Below are 17,931 nucleotides of genomic sequence, written 5' to 3'. Positions count from 1 at the left end.
AAGTTTGGGGACAGACCTTTTTAACTCTAGTCTTGGTTGAGTGCCTGGTCTCATTAGTGTTAACCTGGTTTACTTGACAACTTGCCCACCATTATGGATATCAGTAAAGCGCACACAAGAGGAGAAAATAAACAAGACTCCTGCCTATCAAAATTAAAATGTTTCGAGTGACAGAATGATTCGTTTGTTAACATGCATCCTCTAGCCCTTTTAACAACCCAAACTAATTTAAAAAAAATAATTGAAATCAGGCAACATGCGCACACTTGGAATACAATATTACTTACACTTCATTAAAATTTTCATTTGCAGTTGAAGGTGTAAACACATCCAGCAACCCTATCACCTGAAATATAAACATTAATTAAATAACAGCAGGAAGTAAGTGCGGTTATTGAAAGACCACTATATCAATATCCTAACAGTACTCCTAAAATGGAGGTGGTTTTGTATGCTTGAGTTGGTATAAGATGCAGTCCCTCCATTTAGTACAACTTATTACTCCGGAAACAAGGAGTTATTTTGAATTGAATGCATTAACTTAAAGAAATTATATGTATATAAAACACACAACATTTAGGAGTTCAGATTTACACATAATGAAACTTACAAACTAGCAGTTCTATAGGAACCAAATACAATATTACTTACCTTTAAGATATATTCCTTGGTATTTGTTAAGTGATAAATAACTTCTAGAACCATATGCCCTGTTGATGTCTGAGAAACCTCTGAAATCATCTCAAGTTAAACAACCAAAGCAAGATGCACAAACTTCTAGATCTTTGTTTCGATTTCCAACTTTGCAAATGATCTATTTTCCTGATCTCATATGGCTTTTTGTCTCTATGTCCCACCACAATATGTTCCAGGTATATTAGCACACTTTGGCGGTAGCGAAATAATCTAGGTCATAGTCTTAATCATTTGACCTCTAGTTGCATAAATGTTATTAGAACATGTTGAGCTTGTAAGTGGAAACATCAATGATGAAGTCTAAAATGAATGACCTAAATCTACTAAGAACGATATTCCCTATTTTACTTTGATGTATGTAAGTACCTCCTCTTAATTATCCTGTTCTTAATCTACTTAAGAACTTGTTAGCACATTCATCCCAGCCCTAAGAAAACCAGTTGTGTTCATATCTAATGGTTGAGTGTTCCGTGTCATCCACTTAAAAATATAAACACAAATTCTTGCATGAGACTATGGTGATGAGCATTGCAAGGAATGAATAATTGATTGTGATTTTGTACACAATTTAGATCCAAGATTTGGGAACAAGCAGAATATATATATATATATATATATATATATATATAAAAATATAATCACACAACTCCATCTGGGCAGGACGCAATGTGAAAGAGCAGTTAAATGTGTACATACTGGCAACCACTGAGTGACAATGATTTTGCCTCTCAGCTGTAAGATTATATGTCCAAACAGAAAGATACCAAACTGGGTGATGGTGAGGGAAGAGTTTAATCTGTGTTTTGGTATTACCTCCCAGAATGATAGAGATGTTGGAATAATTTCTTAACTCACAGCGAATCCGAATAATTGATATAAGGCCCTATGAACCATAAAGGAACACCTATTATATTGTTTATTTGGTAACAAAAACGGCAAAGCAACTATATTTTACCACTAGCCCATCCATCCATCTGGTCTAATCTGCTATAATAAACTATACTCTGAATTTTCGGCTCTGGTTGTTTGGAGCCTCCCCGAAAGGTACTTTGTCAAACCAAGAGATAAAGTGAACTTCAAAAAGGGTTCAAGAGCATTTCCAAGAATTTATATATTAAAACTACAGGTCTGCAGGTTTGAACAAATATTTCAGGACCACCAAAATAGCATTGCAAAAAAGGTGACGGTTTGTCTACAGGCTTCCAAAACTCGTCTGTACTCAGAAGAACTAGAAATTCTACAATTAAAAAATTATGATCTAAAAGTAAAACAATGTACAACCAAATGCAGAATCAAAAAATAGATTTTATACAATCAACTAAAAAATTGCCATTATGGTATCAATAATGAGAAAAGCTTCATTTTATTTGAAAAGTTTTATATAGCGTGACTGGACCCAGAGGTATCAAAGCGCTTTACATCAGTTACAGAGTGTTACAGGTTACATGACTTAAATCAAAGAGTCACAGGAGGGGGAGGGAGGGAATACACAACGGGAAAGACTAGGAAAACAATGTCAGATGTCCGGCTGGGTAGGTGACGGCCGAGGGGGTGAAACCAGGGCCAGAATCCTCTTTAGCTGCATATGACAGCTCCACCGGGCATCCGCCAAGGTAGCTCGTGAATCAAGGTGAGTACAAACAGTTTTGACGCCCATGGGTCGTCATCAAAGGTCCATCAGAAGTTCAGAGGAACGTTATTTATGAGTTATATATAGTGCTGGCTAGACCCGTAAGTATCAGAGCACTTTACATTAGGCTGCACAATGCTACAGAAGAATGAAAATAAATACACATTACGTCCTAGGAGGGAATCCACAGCCTATCACCCCAATAGCTAAACATGTAGCTCCATCGGGCATCAGTCAGATTGCTAGATCTTAACTGACGAGTGAAAGATCACAGAAGAAAGTCCAGTTGATAGACAGGGTGGGAACTATGAGCAAGGAAGGGTGAGGGCAAAGGTCAATAGCTGGGAAGAGGAGAAGAGTAGAGAGCAGGGGGGTAGGGGGTATGGTGAAGAGGAGAAGGGAGAAAAGTCCAGTAGAGAGACGCAGGAAAGTCTGCTCAAAGACCGGCTGGGTAGATGATGGTCAAGGAGGGAAATCAATAGTCCATCTCCCCTTTAGCTCGAGAGGTAGCTCCACCGGGCGTCAGTCAAAATGCCTAGGTCTCAGCTGCCGATGGAAAGATCTCAGAGTCAAGTGACGTGGAGGGTGAGCAACAGAGGGGTCGAGTGAGGGCTGATCCAGAACAGAATAATTACTTCCACTGCAAATGCCTATGGGAAGGGTTAAGTGTAGTTTTTACACTTCACTCCAAGATCAATCTGAGACCAAATAGGAGCTTTCAATTTAGAAGGTTAGGGAAAACACAGGGATCCCTCCTTAAATTGATTCAGTTCTTTCTTCTCTAGCCTTAACGCCATGCTGAAAATGGCTCATATTAAATGGAACTGGAGTTATATAAGGATTTTTACTGCCAGCATATATTTAATTATTTTATTTATTATTTATTTATTAATGAGATTTAGTTAAGCGCGAACAATTGCCCGTGGGCGTCTCGGCGCTGCTACTTCTAATATCAACGTCTAAACGTTGCCACTCATTACTTTGTGCTTTGTACATGAAAAAGTATGCTACTGATCCCAAACTCATTTTCAAACTCAGTGAGTCAGTTTTGCCCTTGGGGCGGTTTTAAAAATAACAGCAAGTGAATGTACTTAAGTCAGAAACCTCGAAATAGGGAGGTACCGGAGATAGAGATGTTATTTGGCCTGTTTGGGGAAACTAAATTGCCACCTTCTATAATGGACTCAACCACTGCTGCGTTCAAATCATTTATTTTTACCTAAGCTCACGAAACAAAACAGTGTCTAGTCTTCTTGGATGAAGCTTTCCATTTAACCAGGAAAAGTTGGGAGCAGTATCTTACAAGCAACAGGATATCCCCAGTAGCTGCTGTTATGAGAGTAGTAATTGTGAGAGCCACCATCATGTTAGGCTGGCCTATGAACACAAATAATCTTGAAACAAACAAAAAAAAGCTACATAAACTTAGTATATCTCAAAAGATTGAGGTTATGCTTAATAATAGGCTTTGTAGAAGTTAAAAGGTACCTGACAACAGAAGACCGTTACACTGGCTACAAATGGAAAATCTGGTTTGATTCAGATGCCTTTGTCATATTCAAAGATGTGTTTGAACCTGCCCCATCCTAAGGTTTGCCTAAATAATGATCTCACAAATTAACAATGGTTGCCTATCTCCAATGGCTCTTCTAAAACCACCAAGGGAAGAAACCGTTCTTTTAACAGCAATATTTTATTATGGAACGCTAATACTCGAAGATTAGAACCTACAGTTAACATAATTCAAATTCTTACTAAGACCCACCTTTTTTGCTAGATCCCTAACATTACCGCAGCCAACACGGTGCTCAGTCCCTAGAGACAGAGAAGCATTTAGTGCACTACATAAATATAACCCAAAGATGACTAATGGGCTTCATTTTGAGTTTGGTAGAGAGGTACTCTGTCCCAAATGTATTAGATGTCCTGTCCGCAGCATTACAAGTGCCAGAAATTCACCAGTTACGTGCCTGGGATGTGGTCATGTTCTCAATCTTTCTATCTATTTTGCTGTAGTTCTGAATATACAGTCTCCCTGCATTTACAAGTTGTTCAATACCCCTCATGTTCCTTCTACTTATTTTCATATGATGGATTTCAGAGGCGTTTACAAAATCTAGCAACAAAATCACAATTCAGCAATGGCTTCACCTAGCCCACTGCAAATTTTACTTGTGTTTTGATTTTTAAAACAGAATAGACTGGTGTGCTGTTTTAATCTTACTACCGGCCTCCATCAGTCACCAGTCCAGTAGTCGATCACCCTATGCCAACCAAGCTTCCTTATATGACTGTCTAGGAATGTCAGCACACATTCAACACAAAATGCAAAGTAAGACGCATAAATTGTGCGACATGATTCTTCGTACTTCGGTGGTGGTGGTGGTGCTCTCCCAGTTATCGGATTTTATCCCTACTGTGCAATTTAACTGATGATATCCTGCATTAGTCACAGACACTCTTCTGTCCCTGCTATTAACTACATTAAGAGACAATTCTGAGCAAACTTTACCATTTAGAATAATTACAGGCAGCAATCATAAATCTTGTACTTCATTTTGTCCAGATGACCCTATAAATCATAAAAGGCCGAAATGCCAACGACAGACTCCGTTCTGAGAAAGATACTTATTGTGCAACAATATACATATAAACTTTTGATCTATTTATTCTCTTGCACATAAAATTGAAATATTGTTGCTTTTTGCTGTTTTGCAGGATGATGTCACCACCAAAAACAGCCAGAAAACTAAAGGCGGGACAAGAGGAGGGGTGGGCTCTGGGGGACACCAAGAGGAGTGGCGTCATCGCGACTGCAGGACGAGGAGAAAAAGGGATAAAGGGATGCTGCCAGAAGAGGTCGCGCCTGAAGGAGCAGAGACATCGGACCGCACTTGGCTGAAGGAAGCAGCCAATCTAAGGATCCAGGACAGCACGACGCCTTCCAGGGCAAGGACCGTCTAGAGACAGACATTGAATAGTCGCAGCAGCCCAAGGGAAGGAGGTGCTGAGGTCTCTACAGCTGCAGCCTAAGGTGTGGGCTATAGCACCAGGCAAGTAATTGTATGGCTGATGAATGAACGGCACTGTATGCTGTAGTGGTGTGGCGAGCCTAAAAATGTGGGCACATTGGGCAGATTGCAACTGCACGGTGTGGTATATCCACGAGCACGGGTGACACCAAAGTCACAGCAAAGAACCCTAGCATCCCCTTTAACACCATAACAGTGACTGGCGACAGTAATGACAGGAGCAAATGACTCCTACCGAGGATCTCTTATTTTTCCGTGGGTCAACTATTCCATGAATCAGAATGCTGAAATGGTGTGAAGAGAAAAGACCAGGTGTGACCCAAGAGAAGTGAAGGAAGTCTGGGAAAAGTCAAACTGTTATTCTTATGTTTATTGCCACCGAATACCCAAAACCCCTGAACAAATATTACTAAGGGCATGGTCTATGTCTCGCCTGTGAGAAGTTTGCCCGATATGCAGTGTTCACTATTCTAGCGACCACTATGCATCGGTCCAAACGACCCTTATGGTGATTGGTTGTAAGTCAACCTTAGACCAGCTATCCTAGTAGCGTGGATACGAGCAGTCTTCGGGCTAAACTCTAGAGGGCGTGTTAAGCCAGCTGTTATACCATCACATACCCCTTGAACACCAAGTGAAAGGACACCACACAAGTGTTATGAAAATAAACAGTGTATTTATTAGAATCACAACAGCCCTGGACTCTTGATGAGGACAGGGTACTAAGCACAGAACAAAACTCTTAGGAAAATAATTCAAGTGCACAATCAATACAAGTGCCCGAGGGCACGGAAAGTTCTAGTGGTCTCGGGCGGACCCGATAAGGCAAGTCGGAAGCAAGGGACTCGGGACCCTTAAGTAAGGAGGCTATGCGGGCACCGAAATGCCGAAGTTACCTAGCCAAGAGGGCTGCGGCTGCACAAGTCTTACAGGCGTCGGGGGTCTTCGCTGACGAGCCAGGAGCCGGAAGGAAGGAGTTGCTGGCCGGCGACCAGTGGAGAATAGTTCGTAGAGATCCAAGCCTGGATCAGAGATCGATGATACCTGAAAGCAGATGGGACCAAGTTCGTACTACTAGCCAGTATTCAGAGGGTACCAGGAGGGTACCAGGAGGGCACCGGATGGCCGTCCCCTCGACTAGGTGAGTGGGCGACGCTAGGCTCTGCAGTCTCACGGACCAGGAGGCGTTGTCGGCGACCAGGATGGAGGTGCGAGCTGTCCCACGAAGGTTGATGCTGTCGGCGTCGCTGGGCCCAGGATTGGGGCAACAAGCCTTGGCAGATTTCAGGGCCACGTGGTGGGCCTAAAATGGCGTCTTGGGTGGACCAGGAGGGTCCGGGGTGCTCCTCTCGTAAAAAGGAGCAAAAGGCTAGTCTGGAGCAACCAGACCAGCAACGTTGGTTGTCGTTCGTCGTCAAAGGGTCACAAGCCAGCGGCTAGTGATCGGACAACGTGCTGAACAGCAAAGCAGAAGGGCCCCACGCAGATCGTGGAGATACTGGGAGGCTGCGCTTCGGTGCTGGAGCTACTCAGGGTCGGGGCTTCTCGGACCCCAGAGCACTCACCAGAGGATTCCTTCGGTGATCGTGCTGGTTTAAGAAAGCGTGCAGGTTTTGATGATGGCCGGTCCCTCGAGGTCTCGTCGCACCCACAGATCTCAGCTGAGCTGACGATGTGGATAAAGGTCAGAGGTGCCAGGGAAGCCGGTTCTCGTCGAGCTGGGTCGTCGGATTCCTGAGGAAGGACCTGCAGCAAACCGCAGAGTTCTTAGATGGTGCCTGCGGGCGCAGGGTGACTACTCCTTAGCCACAAGGGAGAAATCTTGAGAAGAGTCTTGAATGTCCTTTCGTAGAAAGTAGTTCTTGATTCAAAGATGATCTAATTTGGAAGGGTCCCCGCTCCGGCCTTTATTCTAAAGAAAGGGGTGGGTACATGACTAGGTCCTGCCCTAGGGGTGGGACCAGAAAGGGGGGTAGTTACACCCCTCTCCCCTGCCGGACTTTCCCCAGGTCAGGGGCTGCGCGCCCCTGGAACTGGTTCTAACCGGCAGATGCGTAGTGAGCACCGGGGTGCCACTCCGCAGCCACCTTCCTGTAAAGCCCTGCCTACCCAGGATACACAAAACCCTGTCTGGGATGGTGCGAACACCGCCCCGGACAGGAAACCCTTTGTCCAAGCTCTCCTCGCTGGAAGGACTCCCAGCAGCAGGAGGTCAGACTCGTGTCTGTGGTGGCAGCGTCCATTTTGTGGAGCTGAGGCTTCAGTTAACTTTAACCGGGGTTCACAGTTACGTACATGTCGTGTCCCTCTAGAAGGGCGGAATGCCAACCTCGTCGCCAGCATTGGTGAGGGGGCAGCATCCCGATTCGTATGACACCTTACTCGACATGTCTTGATAACGCGATACCGAAGTTACCGATATGGTACGCGTTATCATGGAACAGCCATTGGGTCTTGGTTCCGCAAGCTGCAACCGGGCTCGGCTCGTGCCAGAGCCCAATTCACACAATTCCACGCACTCTGCCTTCAGGATTGTCAAGGCCTGCCATAGGAGTGGCTGATAGGAACTCGGGTGTCCATTTGAGGGTTAGATATAGGGATACTATACCTACAGCAACGGGCGAGTACGCCACGTTGCCCCAGCTGTCGTGCAGCCAGTTGTGTCAGATTTAGATGGCCATCCAGGGGTGGCATAATACATGCTTCAGCCCCTGGTAGGCCCTGGGTACACTGATGCCCTGAGTTACAGGGTCTGACAGGGTGGCCCAGTTCCAATTGGGTAATGCACCTAAGGTACACACATCAATTTAGTGAGAGAACAGCTAGGCTGTGGGTCTGATTAGCAGGCCCACAGCCCGAGAAAGTCGTAAACCAGTGAAACAAAAGCAAAAAGTCTGGGTGATCATAGGATTGCAGACCCTACTCTCCTACATGACCCCCCCCCCCCCCCCCAAACGTTGGGACAATAAACTAACCTTGACCAGGTGAGTCTTCTTGTTCTAAGTGGAAATACCTGGAGAGCCCATCTGCATTGCCATGATCAGTGCCAGGTCTATGCTCCACTGTGAAGTCCATCCCCTGTAGGGAAATGGACCACCTAAGCAGTTTGGGGTTTTCACCCTTCATCTGATTTAGCCATAGGAGGGGCTTAGGGTCGGTCTGAATCTTGAAATGAGTGTCAAACAAGTATGGCCTCAGTTTCTTCAGGGCCCACACCACAGCGAAGGCCTCCCTCTCTATAGCTGACCAATTTTTTCTCTGGGGGTCAGCCGTCTGCTTATAAAAGCAATGGGCTGGTCATTACCATCAAAATTCAGTTGAAATACAACAGCTCCCACACCCAACTCAGAAGCATCTGTTTGGACAATGAATGGTTTGGAGTAGTCTGGACTCTTGAGGATAGGTGCCGTGCACATGGCCTGTTTTAGGTCATCGAATGCTTTTTGACAGCTCGCTGTCCACTGAACCTTTTTTGGCATTTTCTTACTCGTCAGCTCATTAAGCGGAGTCACAATCGATCCGTAATTCCTGACGAACTTCCGGTAGTAACCAGTCAGGCCCAAGAAAGCTTGAATCTGAGTCTGGGTGGTTGGAGGAGCCCAGTCCCTGATTGACTGTATCTTGCTCTCCAGTGGTTGAACTTGGCCTCCACCGACAAGGTGGCCCAAGTATACAATCTGTGTCTGCCCTATCTGGCACTTGGTAGCCTTGATAGTGAGACCTGCTGCTTGCAGAGCCTCTAACACTTTCCGCAGGTGGACCAGGTGATCCTCCCAGGTGGAGCTAAAGACAGCAATATCGTCGAGATACGCCGCACAGAAGTCATCCAGCCCAGTGAGAACGTGATTCACCAACCGTTGGAAGGTGGCAGGTGCATTTTTCAAACCAAAGGGCATCACCACAAATTGATAATGCCCACCAGGGGTAGAAAACGCTGTTTTAGGCTTGGCGTCCTCAGCTAACCTGATTTGCCAATACCCAGCTGTCAGGTCAAACGTACTTAAGTAGTTGGCCGAAGCCAATCTATCGATAAGCTGGTCTGCCCTTGGTATTGGGTGGGCATCAGTCTTAGTGACTGCATTGAGACCCCTGTAGTCTATGCAGAACCTCATCTTTTTCTTCCCGCTGGGGTGTGAGGTTTCGGCACTAGAACTACGGGACTAGCCCAGGTGCTATCCTAGGGTTCAATGACTCCCAACTCCAACATTTTCTGCACTTCTGTTTTGATGCAGTCTCTAACGTGATCGGGCTGCCTGTAGATTTTACTTTTGACGGGCAAGCTGTCACCAGTGTCAACCTCATGGGCACACCAATTGGTCTGACTGGGTGTTAGAGAGAACATATGCCGGGAGGATTGAAGAACCTGTTTACAATCCTCCTGTTGATGTTCGGAGAGGCTGCCACAAAAGACAACACCGTCTACCGATCCATCGTCAGGATTCTGAGTGAGCAGGTCTGGGAGAGGGTCACTCTCCTCCTCCTGTCCCTCATCTATGGCCATGAGCAAGCTCATGTCCTTCCTGTCGACATATGCCTTGAGCCTGTTGACATGGAGCACCCTGTGGGGGCTCCGGGGAGTTCCAAGGTCTACCAGGTAGGTGACCTCTCCCTTTTTCTCCAGGATGGTGTAGGGCCCGGACCATTTGTCCTTGAGTGCTGCTGGGGCCACTGGCTCCAGCACCCACACCTTCTGTCCGGGCTGATAAACAGTCAAGACAGCCTTTTGGTCATGCCAAGCTTTTTGGAGTTCTTGGCTGGCCTTAAGGTTTTCGGACGCCTTCTCCATGTACTCAGCCATCCGGGAGCGGAGGCCATGCACATAGTCTACTATGCGGGTTGCAGGCTTTTTGAGAGGGTTCTCTCATCCTTCCTTCACCAAACACAGGGGTCCTCTTACAGGATGTCCGTACAAAAGTTCAAAAGGGCTGTAGCCAACCCCCTTCTGTGGGACTTCTCTATAAGCGAACAAAAAGGCAGGGAATCAGGACGTCCCATCTACGCCGGAGCTTTTCAGGTAGTCCATGAATCATCCCTTTCAGGGTCCTGTTGAGCCGCTCAACAAGCCCATTGCATTGTGGATGATAGGGTGTAGTGAACTTGTAGTTGACACCACATTCCTTCCACATAGCAGTCAAGTAGCTCGACATGAAGTTTGCACCTCTGTCAGAGACGACCTCCTTAGGGAAGCCCACTCTGGAGAATACTCCAACTAGGGCTCTTGCCACCACAGGGGCTGTAGTGGTCCTAAGGGGAATAGCTTCAGGATACCTGGTGGCGTTATCTACTACCACCAGTATAAACTTGTGCCCTGATGCTGTTGGGGGTTCCATTGGACCGACAATGTCAATCCCCACACGTTCAAAGGGCACCCCCACCACAGGCATTGGTATAAGGGGGGCCTTTGTCGTGCCACCTGACTTACCACTGGCTTGGCAAGTGACACAGGAGCGACAAAACTCCTTGGTCTCTTTGTTCATGTGAGGCCAGTGAAAGTGCGAGACAAGCCTGTCCCACGTCTTCGTCTGGCCTAAGTGTCCTGCTAAGGGAATCTCGTGGGCCAAGGTAAGAAGGAAACCACGCTGAGACAATGGGATAACCAGCCTCCTGGTCATGCCAGGCTTGGGGTCTCTTGCCTCAGTGTACAGAAGTCCATCCTCCCAGTATACCTTGTGGGTACCTGTGGCGTTCCCAGCAGCCTCAGCAGCAGCCTGCTGTCTGAGGTGTTCAAGGGAAGGGCAGTCTAACTGATCCTTCCCCAGGTCTTCTCGTGTGGGTCCCCCTGAGCCCAGAAACTCAACTTGATCAAGTTAGAGTTCTTTAGGTTCAGTTTCCCGCAATTCCTGGAGGTCAGCCTCCTCTGAGACTTGATCCTCGACCTGGGGCAAGGGGGAAGGCGCTGCCTTAACCCGACTGCTCTTCTTCTTGGGAGGTGTCTGGTCCATTGTTCCAGGATCCAGCACCTGTTCAGTGGGGCATCGTCTGACCTGTGACCTAGTCACAGCAAGCACATGTGCTGGCAAGCCTAACATCTCCATGTGAGTCCGGTGCTCCACTTCTGACCATTGCGATGACTCCAAATCATTGCCCAACAAACAATCCACTGGGAGGTCTGAACTAACAACAACCTTTTTCTGGCCATTTACCCCTCCCCAGGAGAAAGCAACAATCGCCATACTATGACTGGTAGTGACGTTGCTGGCATTGGTCACCAGGAAATCTGTACCTGGCATGATCTGTCCAGGGTCCACAAAGTTAGGCGTCACCATGGTGACGCTGGCACCCGTGTCCCTATAGGCCTGAGCCATTCTTCCATTAATTAAAGGCGTCTGTCGGTATTTGCCCAATGTATTGGGACTGACGTCAGGGGATATATCCACATGCCCTGTACAGACAAGGACAGCCTGAGTGAGTGTACCAACTAAGTTGTCACACCCCTCAGAACCCAAGGTTAACCCAACTAGTCCCTTGGGAGGGGCACTACTACTGCTGGCTGTACTAGGGGGCACAGGTGCCTTAGGGCTGCAGTAGCAGGAGTCTGCCCTCCTTTCTTGGTGCACTCACTAAACCAGTGAGTTTTACTTTTACAGTATTGGCACCACCTTTTCGATTGGCCTTCTTGATTCTTCTTTTTCTGGGAAGCCTGACCCCCTCCCTCTTTGGGTTGTTGGGGACCTGTCGAAGACTTCTGGTCATTTTGTTCCCCTTTCGAATCTTTACCCTTTTGGTCTGCTTTCTTCTGACCACCCTGGTTCTGGCCCTAGTTTTGCTTAACCCTTGTTCTGACCCATCTGTCTGCCTTCTTTCCCAATTCTTGGGGAGAGGTCAGATCCGAGTCGACAAGGTGCTGATGCAACAACTGGTTCTGACAATTGTTTAAAATCTGTTCTCGCATGATCAAATTATACAATCCTGTGTAATCAGTAACCTTACTGCCCAGCAACCAGCCCTCCAAAGCCTTAGTGGCACAATCAACGAAATCAGACCAGTCCTGAGACTGAGTTTTCTGGGTATCCCTGAACAGCAAACTGTACTGCTCAGTGGTTAGGCCGAACCCATCAATCACTGTGTTCTTCAGGACCTGGTAATCGTTAGCATCCTCGACTCTAGTAGTGAGGAGCTTGTCTCTACCTTTACCCTCAAAGGAGAGCCACAAGATAGCTGCCCACTGACTCTGGGGGACGCACTGTACAGTGCAGACCCGCTCCAAAGCAGTAATCCATTTGTGGATGTCATCCCCTTGCTTAAAGGGGGGCACTATCTTACTCAGGTGTCTAGTGTCTAAACTCCTGTTTTCCCATGGGGGAATGCTGCCACCAGTGGGAATTGTCCCACTCAATTCTTGCTCTCTAGCAAAGGCGAGTCTTTCTTTGGCTAGGGCAAGTTCTTCCCTTTCGATCCGCAGATTGACTTCCTGCTCCTTCGCTTCGTACACTCTCCTCTGAGGGGATGTCATCCCTCTTCGAGAAGAGCCTCGAGAGCCATTGGTTCGAGCGGATCTGTTAGAGCCTCTCGACAGAGACCTAACTCGTCCACTCCCAATGTTAAGCTGGCCTGAGAGGGGCCCCAGGGGTCTCCTAGTACCATTCTCGTGCCGGCTTAAGTTGGCCCTAGTTAGCTGGCTAACTACTTCAGGACCTTTGTCTGCCTCATCCCCAGATGTCTCTGGCTCCTCGTCCTCCTCTTCACCTTCTGCGGAGAGATGGATAAGATCAGGGTCCCCTTGGGTTCCCTCGAGGGGGGGCATATTCCCTTCTGGATGAGAAGGGTCGGTGTTACCCGCCCTCCTTGCATCATAAGTCTCCAAGAGACCAATCAGAAACGGAATGGTAGGGTTTGCACCCTGTTTTAGCTTCCGAGATGTACAGATTTGTCGCATCTCTTGGAAGCTAAGTGCAGCATACCTGGAAGTGACCTGTGGAAGGTCGACCGACACAAGGGGAGACTCAGAGTTTCCTCCTTTGTCTGACATGCTGCTTCTAGTGTGGTGTAAGTGATGCACCTACCTAAACTATATGTTTGCCTACTGTTCCCTTGCTAAGAGTTGTAGCCAAGGTGTGCTAAGCCTTGAGGAGCTACAACAGCTGGTTCAGTAGAATTAGTAGTATTCTAAGCTAAGTTATATGTACCTGGAGTACTTATGCGATCTTTCACAAGATATTCTTAGGATACGCGTGGTAAAACAACAGCAAGCTCAAATCCCAACTGCTGCTCACCAATGTGAGAAGTTGGCCCGATATGCAGTGTTCACTATTCTAGCGACCACTATGCATCGGTCCAAACGACCCTTATGTTGATTGGTTGTAAGTCAACCTTAGACCAGCTATCCTAGTAGCGTGGATACGAGCAGTCTTCGGGCTTAACTCTAGAGGGCGTGTTAAGCCAGCTGTTATACCATCACATACCCCTTGAACACCAAGTGAAAGGACACCACACAAGTGTTATGAAAATAAACAGTGTATTTATTAGAATCACAACAGCCCTGGACTCTTTATGAGGACAGGGTACTAAGCACAGAACAAAACTCTTAGGAAAATACTTCAAGTGCACAATCAATACAAGTGCCCGAGGGCACGGACAGTTCTAGTGGTCTCGGGCGGACCCGATAAGGCAAGTCGGAAGCGAGGGACTCGGGACCCTTAAGTAAGGAGGCTATGCGGGCACCGAAATGCCGAAGTTACCTAGCCACGAGGGCTGCGGCTGCACAAGTCTTACAGGTGTCGGGGGTCTTCGCTGACGAGCCAGGAGCCGGAAGGAAAAGTGTTGCTGGCCGGCGACCAGTGGAGAATAGTTCGTAGAGATCCAAGCCTGGATCAGAGATCGATGATACCTGAAAGCAGAGGGGACCAAGTTCGTACTACTAGCCAGTAGTCAGAGGGTACCAGGAGGGCACCGGATGGCCGTCACCTCGACTAGGTGAGTGGGCGACGCTAGGCTCTGCAGTCTCACGGACCAGGAGGCGTTGTCGGCGACCAGGATGGAGGTGCGAGCTGTCCCACGAAGGTTGATGCTGTCGGCGTCGCTGGGCCCAGGATTGGGGCAACAAGCCTTGGCAGATTTCAGGGCCACGTGGTGGGCCTAAAATGGCGTCTTGGGTGGACCAGGAGGGTCCGGGGTGCTCCTCTCGTAAAAAGGAGCAAAAGGCTAGTCTGGAGAAACCAGACCAGCAACGATGGTTGCGTTCGTCGTCAAAGGGTCACAAGCCAGCGGCTAGTGATCGGACAATGTGCTGAACAGCAAAGCAGAAGGGCTCCACGCAGATCGTGGAGATCCTGGGAGGCTGCGATTCGGTGCTGGAGCTTCTCAGGGTCGGGGCTTCTCGGACCCCAGAGCACTCACCAGAGGATTCCTTCGGTGATCGTGCTGGTTTAAGAAAGCATGCAGGTTTTGATGATGGCCGGTCCCTCGAGGTCTCGTCGCACCCACAGATCTCAGCTGAGCTGACGATGTGGGTAGAGGTCAGAGGTGCCAGGGAAGCCGGTTCTCGTCGAGCTGGGTCGTCGGATTCCTGAGGAAGGACTTGCAGCAAACCGCAGAGTTCTTAGATGGTGCCTGCGGACGCAGGGTGACTACTCCTTAGCCACAAGGGAGAAATCTTGAGAAGAGTCTTGAATGTCCTTTCGTAGAAAGTAGTTCTTGATTCAAAGATGATCTAATTTGGAAGGGTCCCCGCTCCGGCCTTTATTCTAAAGAAAGGGGTGGGTACATGACTAGGTCCTGCCCTAGGGGTGGGACCAGAAAGGGGGGTAGTTACACCCCTCTCCCCTGCCGGACTTTCCTCAGGTCAGGGGCTGTGCGCCCCTGGAACTGGTTCTAACCGGCAGATGCGTAGTGAGCACCGGGGTGCCAATCCGCAGTCACCTTCCTGTAAAGCCCTGCCTACCCAGGATACACAAAACCCTGTCTGGGATGGTGCGAACACCGCCCCGGACAGGAAACCCTTTGTCCAAGCTCTCCTCGCTGGAAGGACTCCCAGCAGCAGGAGGTCAGACTCGTGTCTGTGGTGGCAGCGTCCATTTTGTGGAGCTGAGGCTTCAGTTAACTTTAACCGGGGTTCACAGTTACGTACATGTCGTGTCCCTCTAGAAGGGCGCAATGCCAACCTCGTCGCCAGCATTGGTGAGGGGGCAGCATCCCGATTCGTATGACACCTTACTCGACATGTCTTGATAACGCCATACCGAAGTTACCGATATGGTACGCGTTATCATGGAACAGCCATTGGGTCTTGGTTCCGCAAGCTGCAACCGGGCTCGGCTCGTGCCAGAGCCCAATTCACACGATTCCACGCACTCTGCCTTCAGGATTGTCAAGGCCTGCCATAGGAGTGGCTGATAGGAACTCTGGTGTCCATTTGAGGGTTAGATATAGGGATACTATACCTACAGCAACGGGCGAGTACGCCACGTTGCCCCAGCTGTCGTGCAGCCAGTTGTGTCAGATTTAGATGGCCATCCAGGGGTGGCATAATACATGCTTCAGCCCCTGGTAGGCCCTGGGTACACCGATGCCCTGAGTTACAGGGTCTGACAGGGTGGCCCAGTTCCAATTGGGTAATGCACCTAAGGTACACACATCAATTTAGTGAGAGAACAGCTAGGCTGTGGGTCTGATTAGCAGGCCCACAGCCCGAGAAAGTCGTAAACCAGTGAAACAAAAGCAAAAAGTCTGGGTGATCATAGGATTGCAGACCCTACTCTCCTACATCGCCTGTCTGTTAGCCGGTTATAAATGGTGTCAGAAGTGGGATTTCTGTCTTCGTAACAGGCTTAAGACATGACGCAACCAGTTACCATAGAGAAAGTGATCCAACAATTAGCAGACATTCAGAGACATTTGTAGTTGGTCTTAGAGCAACATACAGACAGCAGGACAGAGAGAACATAAATGCTGCTCTGAAGACCCAGGCCACTTTGATTTCGGACAATCAACAGGCACTTGAGGTGGCGTTCCTGTAACTAACTTATGCTCTAGTGAGCTCTAAAGTACACCACATCCCCCACCTCCCCCAGTACAAATGGTGTCAGGAGTGGGATTTCGATCTCCATAACAGGCGACAGACATGATATAACCAATTACCATAGAGCAAATGATTCACTCGATTAGGCGAAGTTCAGAGACATTTGCAGTTGGTCCAGTAAACACACATATACCCAAAATGGCCTCATCAGCAAATGAGTAACTTTTCAGAAAAAGAATAGTAATGAGAAGGGAGTTGAAAAGTTAGTTTTCCCGTTGATTGTTTAAATGGTGGCAGAAGTTCATCAAGCTGCCACTCACTCTTTTTGCTGGCTCTGGGAGGTGACGCAGTGACTTCACCCTTCAAGTAAATTTCGCAGAGTAGGATGTCAGAACTACACTTTATTAAGAAAAATATATGCAACATCTTATACAGGAAATGCAGACCATTCATTTCATAGATACATATGCAGGGTTAAGTGCACGCCATCATCTTATGCAGGTCGAACAGCAAACAGTGGAGAAAGACGAAATCTAGGCGAGAAATGTGTGAGAAGAATTCACTCACGTTTTCATGTTTCATATGCTTGAGTAACCTCAGCTCCCTGTAAGTTCTTCTTGCATGAATGAGCGACTGGAAGGGCCTCGAAAGCTTTTTCACTGCCACCTTTTGCCTCGTTTTGGTATCATACGTTGAGCTGCAGAAAACAAGTAGGAAATAAAAGACCAATGTTACTTTCATAATGCAACGGCTTGGTCAAAGGCAGGTGCACATTCCTATTCATGCTACTAATAAACTTTACCATAGAACAAGGCTCATTTTTTCAGCGCTTAGATCATTGATCTCTTCAATTGAAGAATTAAAAGCTAATCAATCCAAATCTAGTGTCTGCTAAAAATAGCTTTTCAATAATACGGACTTGCTTTGCTCTTCTACCCAGACTCCTTGAGAATCTTTTATTCCGCGCTTCGGTCCAGGGCCAGAGGAGGGAAAGGGGCAGTAGGGGCTGCAAGAGCATAGGGGGCGGAGGGTGGGAACGGTGCTCATCAAAGCAACGTTTTGTGATAAGTGTCAATGTCCTCAAAGTAATCTGCAGAAAATTTCTGACACGAAGTTACAAGCAGTCTATTAATTAGCTATATCATGGCTACTTTACAAGGTTCTCTGTTTAGATCTACATCATTCGGGCAACCAGCCATTTAGGTCATTTATATTCAGTTTGAATTTTCAGAGGGCCCGAAGTTGCACTATATTTGATCTGTATTTTCTTGTCTGCTATTGTTTCTTGGTCTCCAGCTCCCATCCCTATGAATGCGATCTATCAGATACAATAGCCAAAAGACACTGGGGTTGTGATAATCGGAACCTGAAAGAGGTTAAGAAATTAGGCTCGCAAAGGGTTCCATGAAAATGGAAAGGTGAACTTCTACCTAGTGCACTTCAATTAAAAGGACGGAACTTGCATTGGGAAATCTTTTTAAGACCAACTCCGAGGTGAATCTATGGCTCCTGTGAGGCAAACCACAGAAAGCACTATTAGCCAACTTACTTTATCGTGCCATAATGTGTGCATCATACCTCCAGCTCGGCCATACCTAACTTACTACAAATGGCTG

The 17,931-nt window shown here is 47.5% G+C and overlaps 1 protein-coding gene across 2 annotated transcripts in view; it reads right to left on the bottom strand.

Annotated features, from left to right (window-relative positions):
* The window catches only part of MAPK11 (mitogen-activated protein kinase 11), a 254,275-nt gene that overhangs the window by 139,892 nt on the left and 96,452 nt on the right, over positions 1–17,931 (bottom strand). Inside the window, exons 2-3 of one of the 2 annotated variants that reach the window (XM_086967385.1) lie at positions 16,883–17,012; positions 288–346 (exon numbers count right to left, since the gene is read on the bottom strand). In XM_086967385.1, coding sequence (XP_086823511.1) covers positions 288–346; positions 16,883–17,012 — 189 coding nt within the window. The remainder of the gene's footprint in view (positions 1–287; positions 347–16,882; positions 17,013–17,931) is intronic. The other variant, XM_086967388.1, reaches the window with a different exon arrangement.

The sequence above is a fragment of the Lissotriton vulgaris genome, chromosome 1_1, assembly GCF_964263255.1.
Source record: "Lissotriton vulgaris chromosome 1_1, aLisVul1.2, whole genome shotgun sequence".
Taxonomy (NCBI): domain Eukaryota; kingdom Metazoa; phylum Chordata; class Amphibia; order Caudata; family Salamandridae; genus Lissotriton; species Lissotriton vulgaris.
This window is presented reverse-complemented; position numbering and strand designations above follow the sequence as displayed.